Below are 24,087 nucleotides of genomic sequence, written 5' to 3'. Positions count from 1 at the left end.
TCTCCAGCAAGGCTCCTAGTGAGTCCAGCCCACTGCCCTCAGCCTGACATATGGGGACATGTATCAGGAGACAAGGGTCCTGCACCCAAGGTGACTCGGTGCTTGGAGAGAAGTGTTCTGGGGACACTTGGGGACAAGTGTTGTGTACCCAAGGCAACTGGGCCACGGAAGGGGCTGAGCTCCAGGCAGTTGCTCTGGCAACTAGGACTTGGTTCTCTGTGTGTGTGTGTGTGTGCGCATTTATGTGTGTGTGTGTGTCTGTCAGGGCTGCCTGCCAGGAGCACTGGTCACCATGAATCCCTGTCCCTGCAGCAGGGCCAATTCGGGCACTGCACCTGAATGAGGGATACAGGATCTCCCAGGGACAAATTGCTCTCAAGGGAAAAAGAGGCCGGAAGTGAGGCCGTGTGAACCACGGACTGGGCCTGAGCTATGGGGCTCCTGGGGTGAGACTTGGCCAGAAACACCCAAAATTTGGTTCTCTGTGTGTGTGTGTGTGTGTGCATTTATGTGTGTGTGTGTGTCTGTCAGGGCTGCCTGCCAGGAGCACTGGTCACCATGAATCCCTGTCCCTGCAGCAGGGCCATTTCGGGCAATCTCCTGGGTATGGACAGAGAGCTGCTCTGAGCAGGTGATACCCTGCCCCTCCTCCCTAGGGAGATTCACCCTCAGCACCCACCAGGACATGCAGACACACCAGAGGGAAGGGGCCTGTGGCCCCTGGTGAAACCATCATTCATTGCCTATGGGCACTGAGCTTCTCCAGGCTAGGGGTCACCCATGGCAGGGGTGCCTGGTACTGAGAGACTCAGGGCTCCTACCTCCATCTTGGGACTGTGCAAATATCCCTCCCCCCAGCTCCCACCCCACCACCCTGATCCTTTTTCCATGGGGAGGGGGCCAGGCAACCTAGTTAGGGGAGAGGAGGCTACTCCCTGTGCTCCAGCCCAGCCCCGCTTCCGCCCAACCCCCAGAACTCAACTTTGGGGCTGTTGCTCTCAGCATGGATGCCACCAGTGAGCATGACTTTGTGGTTGAGTGTTGGGGAGCCAGTCCCCTGCCCTGTGCCTCACTTCTGTCCCCCAGCCCAGCTTCTCTCTAGTCTCCTCCCACTGTTGTATGGTCAGGCTGGTTGTGGTGATGGTTGTACATTAAAGTGTAAACTTTAAATGAATAAATTGGGCAGGACACTGTTGCTCACTTCTGAAATTCTAGCACTGGCCTGTAGAGATGGTGAAACCCCGTCTCTGCTAAGAATACAAAACTTGTCCAGGAGTGGGGGCAGGTACTTATAATCCCAGCTACTCAGGAGGCTGAGGCAGAAGAATTGCTTGAACCCATGAGGCCAAGGCTGCAGTGAACCAAGATCGTGCCACTGCACTCCAGCCTAGGAAATGAGCAAAACTCCATCTCAAAAAGTCAAAGAAAAATACATAAATAAATGGGTAAATTGTATGTGAATGACATATCAGTAAAGGTGGTTTATTGAAAACAACAACAACAACAGAAACAGGCTAGGTGCAGTGGCTCACCTTTGTAATCCCAGCACTTTGGGAGGCTGAGGCAGGAAGATTGCTTGAGCCCAGGAGATTCAGACCAGCCTGGGTGACATAGCAAGACCCCATCTTTACAAAAAATGAAAATTTTGGTTGGGTGCAGTGGCTCATGCCTCTAATTTCAGCACTTTGGGAGGCCAAGGCAGTTGGATCGCGAGATCAGGAAATTGAGGCCCTCCTGGCCAACATGGTGAAAACCCATCTCTACTGAAAATACAAAGGTTAACTGGGCAGGTGGCAGGTGCCTGCAGTCCCAGCTACTTAGGAGGCTGAGGCAGGAGAATCACTTGAACCCAGGAGGCAGAGGCAGTGAGCCGAGCTCACACCACTGCAGTACAGCCTGGCAACAGAGCGAGACTCTGTCTCAAAAAAGAAGAAAATAAAAATTTAGCCAGGTTCCCCAGGGCCTAACCTTCTCTTACCCCGTGTTTGGTCAGGCTGGGTGGGGATGGGAGAGGCCTGGTGACTAGGAACCTTTTCTTTCTCCCAGTTGAGTTCCTGTTCTGGCCTTCACTCTGCATGACCTATCTCAGCAGGATGGTCAGGGACCTCAGCGTCTACAGCACCAAGGAATTCAGCTTCCTGCAGCTCTCAGATGCCTACAGGTAAGCCCCATGCTGCCACCTCCACCTGCCCCTCCCAGCCTCTGTATTCCCCATCCCCTTTGGGCATGGCTTCCTTCATCCCTGCCCCACCCCTCCACCAGACCTGGCCAGGGAGCTGCTGGACCAGCCAAGGGCCCAGCGCCGTCAGTGCCTGCATCTCTATCCCTAGCACTAGGAGCAGCCTGATGCCCCAGAAGAAAAACCCCGAGAGCTTGGAGTTGATCTGGAGCAAGGCAGGGTGTGTGTTTGGGCGGGTAAGCAAGGCAGGGAGAGTAGTGTGGGTGATGGGGGGTGTCCAAGGGGCAGGATCCCGGGTCCAGCTCCTGTGCCTCCCTCTTCCCATAGTGTGTGGGCTCCTGATGACCCTCAAGGGACTTGCCAGCACCTGCAACAAAGACCTACAGGTATGAGGCTGGGGATGGTGGCTAGGGGAGGTCTGCCTGCCTACACACCACATGCCAGTTCTCAGGGCTCTGGCACACCCAGGCAGGGGCCCCCAGGATTGCCATACATACTCCCATCCTGTGCACTCAGCCCCATCTGTGGCTGCCCTTGGAGCTCTCTGGCCTTCCTTTGCTTGGGTACTGAGTGTTCTTCCCATGGAAGGCAGCGGGGATACCTCAGTGTGGGGTGGGGCTGTGGGGACCCTGGGTGCCAGGGGGCTGCTAGGCCCTCACCTCCTGCCATGTACCTTCCAGGAAGACAAGGAAGCTGTGTTTAAACTGTCAGACACCATGAGTGCCGTGCTCCAGGTGGCCACTGGCGTCATCTCCACGCTGCAGGCAAGAGCACACCCACCTGCCTCTCCTCCCCTAGATCCCAGGCACTGGGGTGGGCTTGCCAGGAGGGTGGCCTTGGAAGGAGGGAGAAGGGGCCGGAGGAACTGGGGCAGGGAAGGAGAGGTGTGCTCACTCCTACTCCTGGGGAACAGGGAAGGGACAGAAACTGCTGCCATGCAATGGAAGTAGATGAGACTCAAGGGATCTGGGGCCCATGAACTTGCCCAACCAGAACCCTTAAAAAAAAAGAAAATTTATATAAAAGGCTGGTGCAGTGGCTCATGCCTAGAATCCCACCCTTTGGGAGGCCGAGGCAGGAGGATCACTTGAATTCAGGGGTTTGAGACCAGCCTGGTCAACACAGTGAAACCTCATCTCTACTAAAAATACAAAAATTAGCCAGGCGTGGTGGCACACTCCTATAATCCCAGCTACTCAGGAGGCTGAGGCAGGAGAATCACTTGAACCCAGGAGATGGATGTTGCAGTGAGCTGAGATCATGTTATTGCACTCTAGCCTGGACAACAGAGTGAAACTCCATCTTCAAATATATAAATAAATTAAATCAAAACCTGAAAAATATATTTTGTAGCAACAGAGTTTCTCTCTGTCACCCAGGCTTGAGCACGGTGGTGCAGTAGCTCACTGCAGCCTCTAACTCCTGAGCTCAAGTGATCCTCTTACCTCAGTCTCTGGAATAGCTGGGACTACAGGTGTGTACCCCCACACCTGGCTAATATGATTTTATGGAGACAGGGTCTCCCTATGTTGCCCTGGTCTTGAACACTTGACCCCAAGCCATTTTTTCCACCTTTATCTCCCAAAGTGCGAGGATTACAGGCACGAGCCACTTTGCCTGGCTGATTTCTTTTAAAATCAATTATTATGGGAAATTTCTGTATATAACAGCTAGAAAATGCATAATGAGCCCTATGTACTGACACTCAGCTTCAACAATAATCAACTCATGGACATTCTGGCTCCTGCTGTCTTTACCCACAGCCCTCTCCAACTCCTTCAACCCCTTATTATTTCAAAGCAAATTCTCATCATCACATCATTTCATTCCTAAATGGTTCAGAATGTATCTTGAAATCAGTGTTTCTTGGTTTGGTGCAGAGGCTCACACCTGCAATCCCATCACTTTGGGAGGCTTAGGTGGGCAGATCACTTGAGGTCAGGAGTTTGAGACCAGCCTGGCCAACATGGTGAAACCCAGTCTCTACTAAAAATAGAAAAATTAGCTGGGTGTGGTGGCACACACCTGTAATCCCAGCTACCATGTGGGTGAGGCAGGAGAATCACTTGAAGCCCGTAGATGGAGATTGCAGGGAGCGGAGGTGGTGCCATTGCACTCCCACCTGTGTGACAGAGCAGGACTCCTTCTCAGAACAAACAAACACAAAAACATATTTCTTGAAGCTAGTACCCCAACTAGCAACACCAATATCACCTAAACTCCTGAGAAATGTGATGTGAGGCCCCACCCCAGATGGCTTAATCAGATACTCGGGGTGGTCCCCAGCAATTTGTATTTTTAGCAGATTCTCCATTGGTTAGGCCTGGTGGTTCATGCCTGTAATCCCAGCACTTTGAGAGGCTGAGGCAGGAGCATTGCTTGAGCCCAGGGATTCAAAACCAGCCTGAGCAACAAAGCAAAACACTGTCTCTAAAATTAAAAAAATTAAATTAGCCAGTCATGATGGCATGTACTTGTGGTCCCAGCCACTCAAGAGACTGATGTGCAAGGATCCCCTGTGTCCAGGACATCAAGGATGCAGAGAGCCATGATTACACCATTGCATTCCAACCTGGGTGACAGAGCAAGGCCCTGTCTCAAGAAAAGCCCAAAACAGGCTGGGCACTGTGGCTCATGCCTGTCATCCCAGCACTTTGGGAGGCAGAAGTGAGCAGATCACAAGGTCAACAGATAAAGACCATCCTGGCCAACATGGTGAAACCTCGTCTCTACCAAAAATACAAAAAAATTAGTTGGACATGGTGGGGCATGCCTGTAGTCCCAGCTACTCAGAGGCTGAGGCAAGAGAATTGCTTGAATCCAGGAGGCAGAGGTTGCAGTGAGCCAAGATTGCACCACTGCACTCCAGCCTGGCAGACAGATCTGTCTCAGAAAGAAAAGCCTAAAACAACAACAAATTAGCTGGGCATGGTGGCATGCATGCCTGTAGTTCCAGCTACTTGGAAGGCCTAGGCTGGAAGATCACCTGAGCTAGGTAGGCCCAGGCTCCAATGAGCTATGATGGTCACTGCACTCACACTCCAGCCTGGGCAACAGAGCAAGACCCTGTCTCCTAAAAAGGAAAATAGATCCTCCAGGAACTTCTGATGCATGCTAAATGTAAGTACTCTGAAATTGTAAAGGCCAGTAAAACATACAGGCCAGTAAGCATTAATAGCACACATAAATACTATCAGTAATTATGAGAAGATGGTTCAAGCTGAGAGTGAGAGAGCCGAGTGGGTAAGACAGGATCTGCCCAAGGCAGGGACATCCTGGCAGAGGGGCAGGTCCTGGGCCTGCAGCTTCAGACCCCAAGGTCCCCAGGGCTCACCACTCACCCACTTGTGCCCACAGATTCACTGAGAAAACATGTGACAGGCTCTCAGGCCTGAAATGATGGCCACTGACCTTGCCTACTCCCTGGTCTGCAAAAGGGTGAATGTGTAGCAGCCAGGGGAAGGGGGAGGTGATGGGGTGCCCCCTAGAGGGTGGGGGAGCTCAGGAAGGGGCACAGGTGGCCCTGCCTGGTGGTTCACACCTGTAATCCCAGCATTTTGGGAGGTCTGGGTGGGCAGGTCACTTGAAGGCAGGAGTTTGAGACCAGCCTGGTTAGCATGGTGATACTCCATCTCTACTAAAGATACAAAAATTAGCCAGATGTGTTGGCACACTCCAATAATCCCAGCTACTCAGGAAGCTGAGGCCAGAGAATCAGTTTAACCTGGATGGTGGAGGTTGCAGTGAAGTGAGACCCACCACTGCACTCCAGCCTGGGTGACAGAGGGATACTTTGTATTCAAAAAAAAAAAAAAAAAAAAAAGCAGTGCCAGCAATGGAGGCAGATCAGGGCATGGAGGAAGCTGCCTCAGTGCCATGTTCCTCTCTGGGCCTACAAGGCCTCCAGGAAAGCCATGCTTATGGCCGAGACCAAGGGGGTGGCCCTCAACCATCTGTCACTGCAGGAGCTGCAGACCATCAGGTGCGGCCCACCCCCTCACCACACTGCCTCCTAAGAGGTGAACCTGGGTGCCTGGAGGCCGGGGTTGCTTGCACCTGGCCCACCTCTTTCCCTCTCCCCAGCCCCCTGTTCTTGAGTGAGGTGAGCCACGTGTGGGACTACAGGCACAGCCTGAAGCAGTCCCTGGGTGGCACTGCATGCTCCAGCATCGACTGGCAGATCCACCAGGTGCGGATGCTACTGCAGACAGTGGGCCTAGGTCCTCCCGCATCTGCTCCCAGATAAAGTGGGTGCGAGAGAAGGTTGCTTCGTGTTTCATGCCCCAGCCTGGCACCGTTGTTGCTGGGCTTCCTGGGACTGGCCAGTGATTACAGTTAGGGACTGGAAAGGCAGGATGGGGTGGCTTGTAATTCCAGCACTTTGGAAGGGCAAGGTGTGAGGATACTTAAGACCAGGAGTTTGAGATCGGCCTAGGTAACACAGGGAGAACCCTGTCTCTACCAAATAATAAATAATTAGCTCGGCATGGTAGCACATGCATGTAGTCCCAGCTACTTGTAAGGCTGAGGTGAGAGGATCACTTGCACCCAGGAGTGGAGGCTTTGGTGAGCTATGATTATGCCACTGCATTCTAGCCTGGACAGAGTGAGACCCTGTCTCTAAGAAAATAAAATGGAAGTGGAGAAAACTGGGCAAGGGCAGTGAGAGTTATAGATGGGAAGGGAAGAGGGGGCTCCTGCCACAGCCTCTGCCTTGTCCAGGAACCATCACCTTCAAACAGGGTATCACAGTGACCTCCTAGGCCAGGAGTAGTGGCTTACGCCTGTAATCCTAGCACTTTGGGCAACATTACAAGGGCCCAGCTACCACATTTAAAAAAGCTGTGCCGGGCATGGTAGCTCACACCTGTAATCCCAGCACTGTAGGAGACTGAGGCTGGTACAGCACTTGAGGCCAGGAGTTTGAGAGCAGCCAGACCAATATGGCAGAATCCCATCTCTAATAAAAGTATAAAAATTAGCCATGTATGGTGGCACCTGCCTGTAATCCCAGCTACTCAGGAAGCTGAGGCAGGAGAATTGCTTGAACCCAGGAACCAGAGGTTGCAGTGAGCCGAGATGGCACTACTGCACTCCAGTCTGGGCCACAGAGCAGGACTCTGTCAAAACAACAACAAAAACTAACCGGTTGTGCTGTGTGTCTTTAGTCCCAGCTACCTAGAAGGCTGAGGTGGGGGGATTGCTTGATCCCAGCGGTGGGAGGCTGCAGTGAGCTGTGACGGCACCACTCTACTCCAGCCTGAGAAACAGAGCAAGACCCCCGTCCCTAAAAAAAAAAAAAATGCCTGAAAGTTACATTTTATTAACAACAAAGATAAACAAGCTAAACTCAAGGAAGAATGAATAACCCCTACCAAGTGATTTTGAGAGCAATGACAGATTTTGTTAACTAAAGAACCAAGGCTCAGTGCAGGGGCTTCCGCCTGTAATCTCAGCGCTTTGGGAGGCTGTAGCTGGTGGATCACCTGAGGCCAAGAGTTGGAGACCAGCCTGGCCAACATGGTGAAACCCTATGTCTACTAAAAATACAAAAAGCTAGTTGGACGTGGTGGCAAATGCCTGTAACCCCAGCTACTTGGGAGGCTGAGGCAGGAGAATCACTTGAACCTGGCAGGCAGAGGTTCCAGTGAGCTGAGGTTGCACGATTGTACTCCAGCCTGGGCAATGAGTTAAACTCTGTCTTAATAAGACCATGCACAGTGTCTCATGCCTGTAATCACAGTACTCTGGGAGGTCAAGGTGGATAGCTCACCTGAGGTCATGAGTTTGAGACCAGCCTGGCCAACATGGCGAAACCCCATCTCTAAAAATACAAAAAATTAACTGGACATTGTGGCAGATGCCTGTAATTCCAGCTACACGGGACGCTGAAGCAGGAGAATTGCTTGCACCCAAGAGGCAGAGGTTGCAGTGAGCCAGAATGACACCATTGCACTCCAGCCTGGGTGACAAGAGCAAGACTCCAAATTAAAAAATAAAATGAATAAGAAGGAGGAGGAAAGGGGTGGAAGAGGAGGAGTAGGAGAAGAAAAAACAGCCGAAAGAGGGGGAGGAGGAGGAGGATCAGCCAGGCACAGTGGCTCACACCTGTAATCCCAGGAGGAGGAGGAGAAACAGGTGTGGTGGCTCATGCCTGTAATCTGAAGAGGAGGAGGAACAACCAGATGGGGTGGCTCATGCCTATAATCTGAGGAGAAGAAGGAAGAGGAAAAGAGGAGTAGGAGGTAAAAGGAGGAAGAGAAGGAAAAAGGGAGGAGAAAAAGGATCAGGAGGAGGAGGAACAGCCAGGCGAGGTGGCTCATACCTGTAATCTGAGGAGAAGGAAAATTGGAGGAGGAGGAGGAACAGCCAGGCACAGTGGCTCACACCTGTAATCCCAGCTCTTAGGGAGGCTGAGGCAGGCAGATCACAAGGTCAGGAGTTTGAGACCAGCCTGACCAATTTGGTGACACCCTGTCTTTGCTAACAATGCAAAAATTAATAGGGCATGGTGGCCCTGCTTGTAATCCCAGCTACTCGGGAGGCTGAAGCAGGAGAATTGCTTGAACACAGCAGGTGGAGGTCGCAATGAGCCATGATTGCGCCACTGCACTCCAGCTTGGCAACAGAGCTGGACTCCAACATAAAATATAAAATAGTAAAGTACCAGACAACATGGCTCCAGTCTGGTAAAAAATCCCATCTGCATAATAAAAGATTAGGATGGAGTAGCCAGCTTCTTTCACATGCTTTACAAATAGCATCCCTGATCCAACCAGTCTTTTTTGCACCCTATGTGAATCAGATACCACCTCCTCAAGCTCCTCTATAAAACCTGTAAATCCAGCACTTTGAAAGGCTGAGGCCACTGGAGGTCAGAAATTCAAGACCAGTCTGGCCATCATGGTGAAACCCGTCTCAACTAAAAATACAAAAATAAGCTGGGGATGATGGCAGGTGCCTGTAATCCCAGCTACTCGAGAGGCTGAGGCAGGAGAATCATTTGAACCAGGGAGGCAGAGGTTGCAGTGAGCCAAGAGAGCACCACTGCACTTCATCCTGGGAGACAGAGTGAGACTGTCTAAAATTAAAAAAAAAACCTTCCTCATTCACTGCGGAAGTGGCAACCCATTTTCTCCAGGACTCCTGTCTGTGCAGTGAGCTCTTCTCTTTCTTTTGCCTGTTACACTTCTGCTCTTAATTTCACTCTGGAGTGTCTGCATTCAGTTTTCCATGGCCTTGGGACAATGAACCTGAGATTTGACCCCATACAACAACACTGCTTCACAAATACAACTTCAAAACCCGTTTTTGGCCAGACACAGTGGCTCATGCCTGTAATCTCAGCACTTTGGGAGGCTAAGGGTGGGCAGATCACCTGAGTTGGGAGTTTGACACCAGCCTGACCAACATGGAGAAACCCCGCCTCTACTGAAAATACAGAATTAGCTGGGCATTGGGAGATGCAGATTTTCAAAGACAGGGATAAATTCAGGAAAGCAGAAGCTACACGTAAAATCATGAAGCTGGCCAGGCATGGTGGCTCATGCCTGTAATCCCAGGACTTTGGGAGGCCCAGGTGGGAGGATCCCTTGGGGCCAGGAGTTCCAGACCAGCCTGGGCAACAAAGCAAGACCCCCATCTCTACAAAAATTGGCTGGGCATGGTGGTGCTCACCTGTAGTCCCAGTTACTCGGGAGGCTGATGTGGGAGGGTCGCTTGAGCCCAGGAATTGGAGGCTGCAGTGAGCTATGATCGTGCTAAATACAAGGATATCAGAAAAATGTTGGATGGCTGGTTGGGTGCAATGGCTCTCTCCTGTAATCCCAGCACTTTGGGAGGCCGAGGTGGAAGGAGCACCTGAGGTCAGGAGTTTGAGACCAGCCTGGCCAATGTGGTCAAACTTCATCTCTACTAAAAATACAAAAATTATCTAGGTGTGGTGGTGTGTGCCTGTAATCCCCACCTACTCAGGAGGCTGAGGCAGGATAATTGCCTGAACCGAGGAAATGGATGTAGCAATGAGCTGAGATGATATCACTGCTCTCCAGCCTGGGCAATAGAGCGAGGCTCCGTCTTGAAAAAAAAAAAAGGAAAGAAAAATGTTGGATAGCATCTACATCTCTGAAAAAGGAACAGATCAGCAGGCTGATGAATATGATCTAAGAGTCTATGAATAAGACCTACAGAAATAAGAAGATGCCAAATGATTCCTGAGACCTCTTCATGATGTTTCTAAAATGCAATAAAATACGTCTCTCAAGTTGACCAAAAGGTACAATGTTTGAGTTAGATGAGAGGAGTGGGTTTTTGAGATCTATTGCCCAGCAAGAGTAGTATTCATTAGGAACCATAGTTACTAATAACATATATTTCAGAGTCACCCTCTGTTGCCCAGGCTACAATGCAGTGGCACAATCTCAACTCACTGCAACCTCCGACTCCATGGTTCAAGTGATTTCCCTGCCTCAGCCTCCTGAGTAGCTAGGATTACAGGTGTGTGCCACCTTGCCCAGCTAATTTTTGTATTTTTAGAAGTGGGGTTTCACCATGTTGGCCCAGCTGGTCTTGAACTCTTGACCTCAGGTGATTCGCCTGCATCAGCCTCCTAAACTATTGGCGTTACAGGCTTAAGCCACTGTGACTGGCAAAAAGTAGACTTTAAATGTTCTCACGACAGCAAAATGGTACATTTGTGAGATGATGGATATGTTAATTACCTTAATATAGTCAATAATCATTCCACAATGTATACATAGATCAAAACATCACACTATGCCCCACAAGCATACACAATTATTATATCTATTAAAATAATTAAGTTTATCTCTTCAAAAATTAATAAGAAGTCCCAGCCAGGCTCGGTGGCTCACACTTATGTAATTCCAACACTTTGGGAGGTGGAGTTGGGCAGATCACAAAGTCAGGAGTTCAAGACCATGCTGACCAACATGGTGAAACCTCATCTCTACTAAAAATACAAAAAAATTAACCAGGCATGGTTGCATGCACCTGTAATTCCAGCTAATCGGAAGGCTGAGGCAGGAGACTGTTCCTGAACCCAGAAGGCAGAGGTTGCAGTGAGCCGAGATCACGCCACTGTACTCCAGCTTGGGCATCAGAGCAAGACCCCATCCAAAGAAAAATAAAAAAGGCATCTCAAACTTGTAATTTCACCTCTTTGAGCCTCAACTTCTCAAATCTGAGATGAAGTTTCACCATGTGGGTCAGGCCAGTCTTGAAGTCATGACCTCAGGTGATCCACCCACCTTGGCCTCCCAAAATGCTTGGATTTCAGGCCTGAGCCACTGACAGCTATCCATCACTCATGCCTTTCCCTAGCTCAGGGAGTCTGCATTTTCCAGCAGAGGAAGTAATCAGATATGCACTTGTCTCAGTTGAGCAGAAGGATGACGAGTTCAGTAAAGTTCTTGGTGCTCACAAGGAATTTCCTAGCAGGCAAATTGGGTGAGAGATATATAGCTCTTTTGTTGTTGTTGTTGTTGTTGTTGTTGTTGGAGTCCCACTCTTCCTTAGGCTGGAGTGCAGTGGCACTATCTTGGCTCACTGCAACCTACGCCTCCTGGGTTGAAGCAATTCTCCTGTCTCAGCCTCCCAAGTAGCTGGGATTACAGGAACCTGCCACCATGCCCAGCTACTTTTTTTGTATTTTTAGTAGAGACAGGTTTTCACCATGTGGACCAGGCTGGTCTTGAACTCCTGACCTCAGGTGATCCACCTGCTTTGGCCTCCCAAAGTGATGGAATTACAGGCATGAGTCACTACAGCCAGAACTCAGTTTCCCTGGATGGTCTCTGAATGCCATGAAACTTTTATTTTCTATTAAAAACATTTTTTTTGGCACAGGGTCTCACTGTGTTGCTCAGGCTAAAGTGCTGTGGCACAACCATAGCTCACTGCAGCCTCTGGCTCCTGGGCTCAAGCAATCCTTCTGCCTCAGTCTCCCAAGTAGTTGGAACACAGGTGTTAGCCATCACACCTGGCTAATTGTTTTTTTTAATAGAGTTGGGGGTCTTGCTCTGTTGCCCACACTGGTATTGAACTCCTTGCCTCAAGCAATCTTCCCCCCTTGGCCACCCAAAATGCTGGGATTACAAGCATAAACTGTGCACAGCTGAGATTTTTTTTTTACTTAGTCTTTTTGTACATGTGCTATATTATTCATAGAATCCATAAATGGTAGAGAAATTTCTGAGTTCAGGGAAATATATATGATTCAAAACGATATATAGACTAGAGTTTCTTAGTTCAACTGGAGGGGCTGGTTTTAGGTGATCCATGGACTCCCTGAAATTGAGGACACCATTGGAAATATATGTGAGCTCATGGACAATTTTCTATGATTTTCAGTCCTCAGAATGTCTCTTGGACTCAAAGATGCCTTAGGGCAGAGGACGCATGTACCCCTAGTACAGAATCTCGGACAGTGAATGTCAGGAAGCATTCAGCAGAAAAGCTTTGGCAAATTGAGTGCTTTTATTTAACTTTTTCATCAAGTCAGTGTACCCGGGATCTCTTGTACATGTTAGTCTCACTCTTGTAAGGTTTCATCATTTCTGCTTTCCCTACTTTTCTTTGCCACCCTGCTCCCTCTCCTACCAGAGAGGACTCTGAAATATGCATGTCCAAATGAGCCCCCAGCATGCTTCAGCCTTTGAGTGGAGAGGACACAGCCTCTGCTGGGACAGGAAACGAGGGATGCGGAGACCCCGAAGATGCTTTAGGACAATGGTCTGAGGTTGGGATGGTGGCAGGAGATACCATTCACTTCGGATCTCCAGGACAGGAGCTCAGGCTGGCAGTTACATGTGTTTTTCTTCAAACTGGTTGCCTGGTTGGAGTGACCGATGACATCAGAGATTCCAGCCTTACTGATTGGAGGGACTGAACTCCGTGGGCACTTTGAAACTCAGGTGGACAACAGTATCTTCTCAGAGCTGTTCTCTACTCCTGACTTCTTCCCAGCCTTGAGAATAGACAACACATTCTTCTGGTTCCTAGTAGAGTGTGGAAGAAGGCTTTGGCCACAACAGGAACTAGCTTCTCTGGGAAGGAACAGAGTTTGGGGGAGATCATGGCCAGCCGTCAACGGCAACCCCAGGTTGAAGAGCAGAGCCCCCAGCCTAGCACCTCAGGGTACTCCCTTCCGGAAGCAGTGGACAATGAAATGCCAGGACTATCAAGTGAGGGGACTAGAGGAAGAAGAGATGAGAGAGGATTGACTAAGAACCAGGAAGGAATGAGGGTAGGGGGTGGGGGTTGGCTCACAACTGTAATCCCAGCACTTTGAGAGGCTGAGGTGGTCAGATCACCTGAGGTCAGGAGTTTGAGATAGTCTGCCCAACATGATGAAACCCCATCTCGACTAAAAAAAACAAAAATTAGCTGAGTGGTAGTGGTACGTGCCTGTAACCCCAGCTACTCAGTATACTGAGGCAGGAAAATTGCTTAAGCCTGGGAGGCCAAGGTTTCAGTGAGCCGAGATCCTGCCACTGCACTCCAGTCTGGGTGAGAGAGTGAGACCCTGTCTCAAAAAAAAAAAAAAAAAAAAAGCAGGGGCCCAGAAGTCAGGAGGAAGCACTTGAGGAGGGTGTATGAGAAGAAAGGAGGGACTCAGGCCAGGTGCAGTGGCTCACACCTATAATCCCAACACTTTGGGAGGCCGAGGCAGATCACTTGAGGCCAGGAGTTTGAGACCAGCCTGGCCAACATGGTGAAACCCCATCTCTACTAAAAATACAAGAATGAGCTAGGCGTTATGGCAGGCACCTATAATCCCACGACTTGGGAGGCTGAGGCAGAAGAATCACTGGAACCCAGGAAATGGAGGTTGGGATGCAGTGATACGAGATCGTACCACTACACTCCAGCCTAGGTGACAAAGCAAGATTCTGTCTTAAGAAAAAAATAAAAAGGGTGAATGCAGAGAGCCAGGGACCAGGAAGGGAAATGAGGACACATTCTGAGGATAGAGAGATAGAAGGATGGGGAGGAGAAGGAGAAGCACATGGGGTTTACAGAGGAGAAAGATGGAAAGATGGCTTGCAGAAGCCAACAGTCTGAGGGGCTGGGGAGGATGGAGAATGGTTGGGGTTTGGGGCTGGGGTCTAAGGTGATCAATTGCAGAAGTGTTACATGGTGGCCTGGTTTCTTTACTCAGACCCTTGGGTAGATCCCAGCCCCCCATTTAGGTTCCTTTGCTCAAAAAGGAAGAGGGAGTGGTTGGACGAATCTGAGGAACTGGATGAGGAGCCAGAGAAGGTGCACACCCCTGAGTCTGAGGAGACCTGGGTGGTGGAGACCCTGTGTGGTCTCAAGGTGAAGCTGAAGAAACGGTGAGTGTCACCCGTGCTCCCTGAGCACCAAAAGGTCTTCAACAGGCTGCTTGGTAAGAGGACACCCCAGAGAGCACCTCCAATCCTGTTCTTTTCAAAAAGGAAACTTCCCATTACCATACTTTTCCCATGGAAAAAAATATGCCCCCCTAGTGGGTAAGCCCATGCGGGAGGACTCAAGTGACCACTCATGAGGGACGCTTAGGAGATGATAGAGGATTCACTTAAATTGTGATTGGGATAAGAGAGCTTGGTTTCAGGCCAGGTGCCATGGCTCATGCCTGAGATCCCAGCACATTAGGAGGCTGAGATGAGGATTGCTTGAACTCAGGACTTTGAGGCTGCAGTGAGCTATAACTGCACCACCGCACTCCAGCCTGGTTGAGAGAGCAAAACCCTATCTCAAGAAAAACCAAAGACGGGTGTAGTAAGTCATGCCTGTAATCCCAGCACTTTGGGAGGTTGAGGTGGGTGGATCACCTGAGGTCAGGAGTTTGAGACCAGCCTGACCAACATGATGAAAACCAATTTCTACTAAAAATACAAAAATTAGCCAGGTTGTATGCCTGTAATCCCAGCTACTTGGGAGGCTGAGGCAGGAGAATCACTAGAACTTGGGAGATGGAGGTTGCAGTGATAGGAGATTGCACCACTACACTCCAGCCTGGGCGATAAAGTAAAAAAAAAAAAAAAAATGGGACTCAGAGAGCCAGGACCAGAAAAGGAAATGATGCATTCTGTGGACAGAGAGATGGAAGAATGGGAAGGAGAAGGAGAGGCATATGGAGTTTACAAAGGGGAAAGATGACTTGCAGAAGCCAACAGTCTGCGGGGCTGGGGAGGATGGAGAGTGGTTTGGGGTTTGGGGTTGGGGTTTAAGGTGATCAGTTGCAGAAGCATTACATGGTGGCCTGTTTTTTTTTACTCAACTCCTTGGGTAGATCACAACCCCCCACTTAGGTTTCTGTGCTGGAAACGGAAGAGGGAGTGGTCGGATGAATCAGAGGAGGAGCCAGAGAAGGTGCTCGCCCCTGAGCCTGAGGACACCTGGATGGTGGAGACCCTGTGTGGTCTCAAGGTGAAGCTGAAGCGACGGTGAGTGTCATCCGTGCTCCCTGAGCACCACGAGGTCTTCAACAGGCTACTTGGTAGGAGGACACCCCAGAGAGCACCTCCAATCCTGTTCTTTTCAAAAAGAGGAAACTTCCCATAACCATACTTTTCCCATGAGAAAAATATGCCCCCTAGTGGGTGAATTCTCCATGCAGGAGGACTCAGAAGTGATCACTCATGAGGGATGTTTAGGAGGCCATAGAGGATTCAGCTAGACTTGATGAAGGTCTGCGATTGGGATAGGAAAGCTTGGTTTCAGGCCAGGCACTGTGGCTCATGCCTGAGATCCCAGCACTTTAGCAGGCTGAGGCAAGAGGATTGCTTGAACTCAGGACTTTGAGGCTGCAGTAAGCTATGATAGTACCACTGCACTCCAGCCTGGGTGACAGAGCCAAACCCTGTCTCAGAAGAAAAACCAAGGCCAGGCGCGGTAGATCATGCCTCTAATCTGAGCACTTTGGGAGGCCGAGGTGGGTGAATCACCTGAGGTCAGGAGTTTCAGACCAGCCTGACCAACATGGTGAAACCCCATCTCTACCAAAAATACAAAAAATAACTAGGAGTGGCTGTGCATGCCTGTAATCCCTGCTACTCAGGAGGCTGAGACAGGAGAATTGCTTGAACTGGTCTTGAACAACTAACCTCAGGTGATCTGCCTGCCTTGTCCTCCCAAAGTGCTGGGATTACAAACATGAGCCACTGTGCCCAGCCAGCTCCCAAGGTCTTCAGTTTTGGTGCCCACCATTTTTTTTTGAGACAGATTCTAGCTTTGCTCCCATGATAGAGTGCAGTGGCATGCTCATAGCTCACAGCAGCCTCTAATTGCCTGGGCTCAAGCAATCCTCCTGCCTGAGCCTCCTGAGTAGCTGGGACTACAGGCACAGGCCACCTCACTCCACTAATTTCTGTAATTTTTGTAGAAAGAGGGTCTTGCTGTGTTGCCCAGGTTGTTCTTGAACTGTTGGGCTCATGTGATCCTCCAGTCTCTGCCTGTCAAAGTCCTGGGGTCACAGGCTTCAGCCAATACTCCTGGCTATTCTTGGTCTTTTTATGATTTGTCAGCATTTCCCTTGGGACTCTGCAGGTCTCTTGCAGAGTGACTGAGCGGCCCTTCCCTCTCCTATGGGTCCTTTGAGATCTGAGCCCTGGGCCGCAGTCTGGCCGCAGCCCTGAAGCTCCTGGCCTCTCTACTCCTAGCACTTTGGGAAAGTTCTCTGCCTGGCACAGAAAAGACCCTCCTGACACCAGCCAATGTAGATACACTCCTTGCAAAGATCCCATTGGAGCTCACCATCCTGGGCCCATCACCCACATCCCTTCCTCTGGCTCCTCAGACTTGCATCCCACCATCAAATACCCCTCCACCCCACAGATTCTGAATAAGCACAGTCACCCCAACACTGAGGTCCCTTCTCTGATGGGCAACCTCTCCCCAGCCCCCATTGCCCCATCTCCAGGATCTTCCTCTTCCAAGATGTGACTTCTCTCTCTCTGTGTTCCTTTCTCTCCATCAGTACTGCTAACTATGGTCATAGCATATTTTAGCCGTGCTAGCCTCTTCTCCTGGCAAAACCGATGCATTCATTTCTTCCTGGCCCTGTGAGTGGCTTGCTTCCTCCTTTTCATCAATGTCCAATACCTTGGGACAGTGGGGGGAAGTGGGATTCCATTCTTTTATTTATTCTTTCACCTATTTGTTCTCTTTACTCTGTGTATTGAAAAGATAGCATTATGCCATGATGTTTTTAGACTGTTTTATCTAAAAATAAACTCAGGCCAGGTGCAGACTCATGCCTATAATCCCAGCACTTTGGGAGGCTGAGGTGGGCAGATCACATGAGGTCAGGAGATGGAGACCAGCCTGGCCAACATGTCAAAACCCTGTCTCTACTAAAAAAGTACAAAAATTAGCCAGACACGGTGATGTGCACCTGTAATCCTAGCTGCTTGGGACACTGAGGCAAGAGAACTGCTTTAACCCAGGAGAGAGAGGTTGTAGTAAGCTAAGATTGAGCCACTGCACTCCAGCATGGGCAACAGACTGAGACTTTTTCTCAAAAACAAAGCCAAAAAAAAAAAAAAAAAAAAAAAAAAGAAAGAAAAAACAAGCTCAAACGCCAGTTTACAAATAAAAGAGTAAAACAAAAAGAATTGTAGCCACCCCCCAAGGGGAGAGGAAACATAGCAGACATGACGCTTCCCCCAGCAAACAGCCATTTCTGGTTCCTCTGTCTTATCTCCTTCCCACATCAACCCCAAATGCAACGGTCCATCGTCCTCCTCCGGGTTCCCATGACAGAGGCCACAGTTCAGGCCCCCTGGCATCACTTGAATCCACTGTCAAATGCTCCCTTCTGGGGTCTCCTAGAGCCTCTCCCCAAGCCAGGGGACTTCCTAGTGTAGCCAGAATATCTCTCCAAAGCCCAAGTCTGACCCCCTACTGCCCATCTGAACAGCTTCCTTAGCTGATGTCTTTTGAAATCGAGGCCAGGGTCACAGTGCCAATTCCACCCTCTCTACAATCTCTCTACAGCCAAACCGGCTCACTCTCTTTATGTTTCCTGGCTTGGTTTCACCACTCCTTCCAAATGCCTTCGACTTGACTTTGTGTTTGTGTTTTCTGTCTGGGGTTCTGCACACATGTGGTTTTGAGGAGAATGACATATTCCTTAAAGTCAGTTCACCCCACAGCCTCTGTGATGCCTGCCCTCATCTTCCCACCTCTGCACACCCACAGCACTCCAGTTACATCCTATTATAATGTGACATTGGGATTAGGTGATCTGCCCTGATTTCTTCCAGTACGATTAGACTAGATGCCTGTAGAAGGCAGACTTTGGCAAAATATCAATGTATCCTATTTTTTTTGAGACAGAGACTTGCTCTGTCCCCCAAGCTGGAGTGCAGTGGTGAGATCATAGCTCACAGCAGCCTCCACCTCCTGGGCTCAAGCAATCCTCCCAACTCAGCCTCCTGATTAGCTCAGACTACAGGGCTGTGCCCCCACACCAGGACAGTTATTTATTTATTTTTAATTTATTTTTTTATTTTTTGATATAAAGTCTCACTCTGTCACCCAGGCTGGAGTGCAGTGGTGTGATCTCAGTTCACTGCAACCTCCACCTCCTGGGTTCAACAAATTCTCCTACCTCAGCCTTCTAAGTAGCTGGGACTGCAAGTGTGTGTCACCACGCTCGGCTAATTTTTTTGTATTTTTAGTAGAGATGGGGTTTCACCATGTTAACCAGGATGGTCTCAATCTCCTGACTTCATGATGCACCCACCTCAGCCTCCCAAAGTGCTGGGATTATAGGTGTGAGCCACAGTGCCCAGCCTACTTATTTTTTTTTTTTTTTTTTTTTGAGATGGAGTCTCACTCTGTCACCCAGACTGGAGTGCAATGGCATGATTTCGACTCAATGCAACCTCTGCCTCCTGGGTTCAAGTTCTCTGCCTCAGCCTCCCGAGCAGCTGGAATTATAGGCGCCTACCACCACACCCGACTAATTTTTGTATTTTTAGTAGAGACAGGGTTTTACCATCTTGGCCAGGCTCGTCTTGAACTCCTGACCTTGTAATTCACCCACCTCGGCCTCCCAAACTGCTGGGATTACAGGCATGAGCCACTGTGTCTGGCCCCGGCCTACTTATTTATTGAGACAGAGTCTCACTGCATCTCCCAGGCTGGAATGCAGTGGCCCGATCTTGGCTTACTGCAACATTCATCTCCTGGGTTCATGCAATTCTTGCACCTCAGCTCCTTGAGTAGCTAGGACTAAGGTGTGTGTCACCATGCCAGGCTGATTTTTGTATTTTTGGTAGAGATGGGTTTCCCCATGTTGACCAGGCTGGTTTCAAACACCTGGTCTCAAGCAGTGCACCTGCTTCAGCCTCCCAAAGTGCTGGGATTCCAGGTGTGAACCACCATGCATGACCAAGAGTTTTTTCTATTTTTATTAGAGACAAGGGTCTTGCTGTGTTGTCCAGGCTTGTCTCGAACTCCTGGTCTCAAGCAATCTTTCTGCCTTGGCCTTCCAAAATTTGGGAATTCCAAGCATGCGCCACCTTGGGTTTTTGTCTCTCTCCATCCTGAAGGTGTGAAAGACACCTTTCAGCAGGTCTCTGTCCAGCATGTCCCTCCTGAGGAAGGCATGGCTCTCTGCAGGGTGAGTACCAGTCCTGAGCCGAGGACAGTCCCCTGCCCTCCTCTCTGGGAAGTTGACCTCAGCTGGAGGTCTCTCCTGGTGGTGTCCCTCAGCAGCAACCTGATTTCTGCCCCCAGCTACCTGGCCAATGACATGGAGGAGGATGACAAGGCCCCCAAACAAGCCATCTTCTACTTCCTGTATGGGAAGAACTGCTCCAGTGACCCTTGTTCCAGAAGCTTCGGTTCCAGTTCTTCTGTTCCATGCACTGGAGAGCTTGGGTTTCCCCAGAGGAGCTGGAGGAGGTGAGTGGGGTGTGGGGAGGTGGATGAGGTGGGAGGAATCAAGTGGATTGGAGGCTGGATGAGGGGAGGGAGGGGCATCTGAGGAGTCCCCATCTTCTCAAGGGGCATTTCCTTTTCCAGATCCAAGCTTATGACCCAGAGAACTGGATGTGGGCTCGAGACTGCACCCTCCTTTCCTAGAGCTCCAGGGACCATGGAGGCCTGAGATCATTGGCCTGAGGGAAGGTACATCTGTGTCCCATGGAGTCAAGGCAGAATATCATGGTCTATTTAGGAAATCTGAGGAACCCAATTGCTTGAACCAGCTTCAAGCCTGGACAACATGGCGAGATCCCTTTTCCACAAAAATACACAAATTAACTGGGTGATGTGGGAGGCATCTCTATTCCCAACTACTCAGGGGGCTAAGGAGGGAGGATCTCTGGAGCTTGGGAGGTTGGGGCTGCAGGGAGCCCTGATCCTGCCACTGCACTCTGGTCTGAGACCCCGTCTCAAAAATCATCATAAATACTGAGTTCCGGTAGATTCATTATGATTGATGCACTTGAGTTACCGATGCGGGTTGAGGATTCAGTGAAGATTTGGTTTATGTCTTGTGCAGCTAACCACGTTGAGGACCCAGCATGAGACTTAACCATTAGGAAGTGGGATTATGGATCAGGCTTCTGGACCGGTGGTTTATGATGTTGTCACATTAGAAACACAGCTAGCATGGTTACAAGTTTAGATCTTAAGTGACACAAAAGGCTCCAGGCGTGATGAAGCTACGTGGTAGTTCCCCTAAATTCCTGTAAAAATAAATTTTTATTTGACGTTAAGTATATGTTTTTGAAATGTGAAAATTCAGATGTGATTTTTTACCTCATATTGACATGTTTGTATGTTACTTTAAAGAGGATGTGTTTTAAAGGAGGACATGCACTGTGTGTTTTCAAGAGAACAGTGTGGTGCATGTCTTGGGGAAATGTAATAAAGATGAAGTTTTTTTTACCTTTACAGAGTGCGATCATATTGCTCTGGATTGCTTATTTGCTATCAAGTGACATTTTTCCTTAATGGGGTTGTGGTTTATTGAACATATTTATTAGCTCTGGAAGATAATCCTGTGTTATTTTTCATGTAGAAAAAAACATAAAGCTGGGTGCAGTGCTCACACCTATAATCCCAGTACTTTTAAAGTCATGGCAGGAGGATCACTTGACACCAGGAGTTTGAGACAAGCCTGGGCAACATAGCATCTACATCTATTTGTAAAAAATGTTTTTAAAAAGAAAAAAAAAATAGAACAGAAGGCCAATCCCAAGCTAGAGGTTTTTGTTTGTTTGTTTTGTTTTTTTTGAGATGAAGTCTCGCTCTGTCACTCAGGCTCGAGTGCAGTAGTGCAATCTTGGCTTACTGCAACCTCCACCTCCTGTGTTCTAACCATTCTTCTGCCACAGTGTCCCAAGAAGCTGGGACTACAGGTGTGTGCCACCATGCTGAGGTAATGTTTGTATTTTTAGTAGAGACAGGGTTGCAACATATTAGCCAGGCTGATCTCAAACTCCTGACATCAAGTGATCCATCCACCCTGGCCTTTCAAATTGCTGGGATTACAGGCATCAGCACCATGCCCAGCCCCTAAGCTTGAGTTTTAAAGCAGGAAATGAGGGAAACATATTGAGAGAAGAAAACCAGGTGGTAAAAATACTCTAAAGGTTTTTATTTTTTAGAGTTTCTAAAGTGGCTCACACCTGTGATCCCAGCAGGAGTTCCAGACCAGCCTGGCCAACATGGTGAAACCCCATCTCTACTAAAAACACAAAAATTAGCCAGGGATGGTGGTGCCCACCTGTAATCCTAGCTATTCAGGAGGCTGAGGCAGGAGAAATCACTTGATCCTGGAAATTGGAGGTAGCAGTGAGCAGAGATTGTGCCACTGCACTCCAGCCTGGGTGTCAGAGCAAGAGTCTGTCTTCCAAAAAAAAAAAAAAAAAAAAGAAAGAAAGAAAGTTCCTGCAACATTTGAGCCATTAAAGACAGGCACTGTGCCATGCAATTTTTTTATTTTTGGAGATGGGGTCTTGCTCTGTCACCTACGCTGGGGTGCAGTGGTGTGGTCATAGCTCACTGTAGCCTCAGACTCAAGCTCAAGTGATCTTCTTACCTTGCCTCCCAAAGTGCTGGGATTACAAGCATGAGCCATCACAGCTGGCCTGTGTGACACAATTCTGATGTCAACTCCCTGATGTTAACGTCAAATGCCACAGGTTAAGGCCACAAGCCCCCACTAGGCTGCCTTCACTTTAGATGCAAGCTGTAAGTTTGGGTGTCCTCAGACCACATGTACTTCTCATTAATTGGCTACAAATTCAGAGATTCCCACAGTGTCCTCAGGTTTGATAATTTCTCTATAACAACTCAAAGAACTCAGAAAAGCAAGATACTTTTTTTTTTTTTGAGATGAAGTCTCACTCTGTTAAGCAAAAGTGTAATGGCACAATCTCAGCTTACTGCAACCTCTGACTCCCAGGTTCAAGCGATTCTCTTGCCTCAGTCTCCCGAGTAGCTGGGATTTCAGGTGAGTGCCATCATACCTGGCTAATTTTTGTATTTTTGGTAGAGAGGGTTTCACTGTGTTGGCCAGGTTGGTCTCAAACTCCCAAACACAGGTGATCTGCCCACCTCAACTTTCCAAAGTGCTGGGATTACAGGCATGAGCTACTGTGCCCGGCTGAGCATGATATTTTCATTACAGTTTTATATAAGAAAAACTGACAAAAGTTAACACCAGCCAAAAGCAGAGACACATAGTATAAACTCTGAGAGGGTCCTGAAGATGACATTTCTGTGTCCTCAGGGCACATCATCCTCTCAGCACACTAATGTGTATCACCAACCAGGGAAGGTCACCTTGGCTTCCATGTCCAAGGGTTTTATTACATCAGGCGGGTTGATGCAATCATTGGCCAGGCAATTGAGTCCATCTCCAGCCCCTCAGTTCCTTTCTGGAGGTCGGACTGACATCATGTGGCTCAAAGTTGCAACCTTCAAATCACATGGTTGGTCTTTCTGGTGTGGTTGGCCCCTTGGCCAAGTCATCTGGTTAGCAGGAACTCAGGTGTGACCCTGGGGTGGCCACCATGAGTAACAGACAGGCCTATCATTCAAGAAATTCCATGGATTTAGAGGCTGGCTACCTCCAGGAATCAGAGAGAAGACCAGAACCAGCAGGGAAAAGAAGACCAGGGAAGTGTCAGAACAGCAAAGAAATAAATTCCTTTTTTTTTTTCATTTTGTGTAAATGAGTTTATTGACAAAGACACAAGGTCACGCTTCCCTCAACCCCCACCCTCCCCCAAAACAGGACCCAACAAGAACAGAGGAATGAGAAGCATTCTTGTGGTAACATTTCCCCCGCCCCCTCCTTCCCATTTCTTTCCAAAGACTCAAGCTTCACAACACAGACCCACAGAGCAGGCTTGGGTGAGGACAGACACTCAAGGAATCTCTGACCAGCAAACTAGTTCTGGGTGTTTGCTTCTCCTGCCCTTTGTATGATGCCAGCTGATGTTACAAAGACACACTTAGGCAGAGGAGGGGGGATGCAGGGCGATCTCCACCCACTTCCCCAGTTTGGCCAACCTTGGAATGAGCCAAGAGAGAAGTCGTGGTGGAGGCAACAGTTTCTGCCTCTCGGGAGAGGTCCTTCCCATAATAAATTCTACTCCCCATAATAAATTCCTTTTTATATGTGTATATATAATGTACATAAAATACATATCTAATGAATTAATGTATTAAATATGTAGATTGTTTTATAAAGAGAAATGTCATTTTTTCATATAACATATACACGTCATACATATAGAGACAAATACATAAGTTTCTCCCTTTATTTATTTACGAGTTGAGTTGGAGTCTCACTCTGTCGCCCAGGCTGGAGTGCGGTGACATGATCTCAGCTCACTGCAACCTCTGCCTCTTGAGTTCACGTGATTCTCCTGCCT

The 24,087-nt window shown here is 49.0% G+C and overlaps 1 protein-coding gene and 1 pseudogene across 14 annotated transcripts in view; one reads left to right on the top strand and one right to left on the bottom strand.

Moving 5' to 3' along the window:
• Window positions 1-21,094, top strand: part of LOC105704847 (argininosuccinate lyase-like) — a 29,252-nt gene extending 8,158 nt beyond the window's left edge. For 5 of the 14 annotated variants that reach the window (XR_010340133.1, XM_064370154.1, XM_064370153.1 and 2 more), the window contains exons 8-14: window positions 2,047-2,161; window positions 2,331-2,415; window positions 2,507-2,565; window positions 2,860-2,943; window positions 12,803-15,630; window positions 19,931-20,098; window positions 20,219-21,094. Coding sequence is in view for 6 of the 14 variants with exons in the window: in XM_064370155.1 (XP_064226225.1) it covers window positions 15,587-15,630; window positions 19,931-20,098; window positions 20,219-20,303 (297 nt within the window). In the remaining 8 variants the exon portion in view is untranslated. The other 9 variants (XR_010340134.1, XM_064370160.1, XM_064370151.1 and 6 more) reach the window with 9 other exon arrangements.
• Window positions 16,521-17,233, bottom strand: LOC135271998 (uncharacterized; annotated as a pseudogene).
• Window positions 21,095-24,087: the final 2,993 nt, after the last annotated feature.

Source organism: Aotus nancymaae, unplaced genomic scaffold (genome assembly GCF_030222135.1).
Source record: "Aotus nancymaae isolate 86718 unplaced genomic scaffold, 86718_ANA_hifiasm-v0.15.2.pri h1tg000102l, whole genome shotgun sequence".
In the NCBI taxonomy this organism is placed as follows: domain Eukaryota; kingdom Metazoa; phylum Chordata; class Mammalia; order Primates; family Aotidae; genus Aotus; species Aotus nancymaae.
The sequence above is the reverse complement of the archived record's forward strand: the minus strand, read 5'-3'. Positions and strand labels throughout refer to the sequence as shown.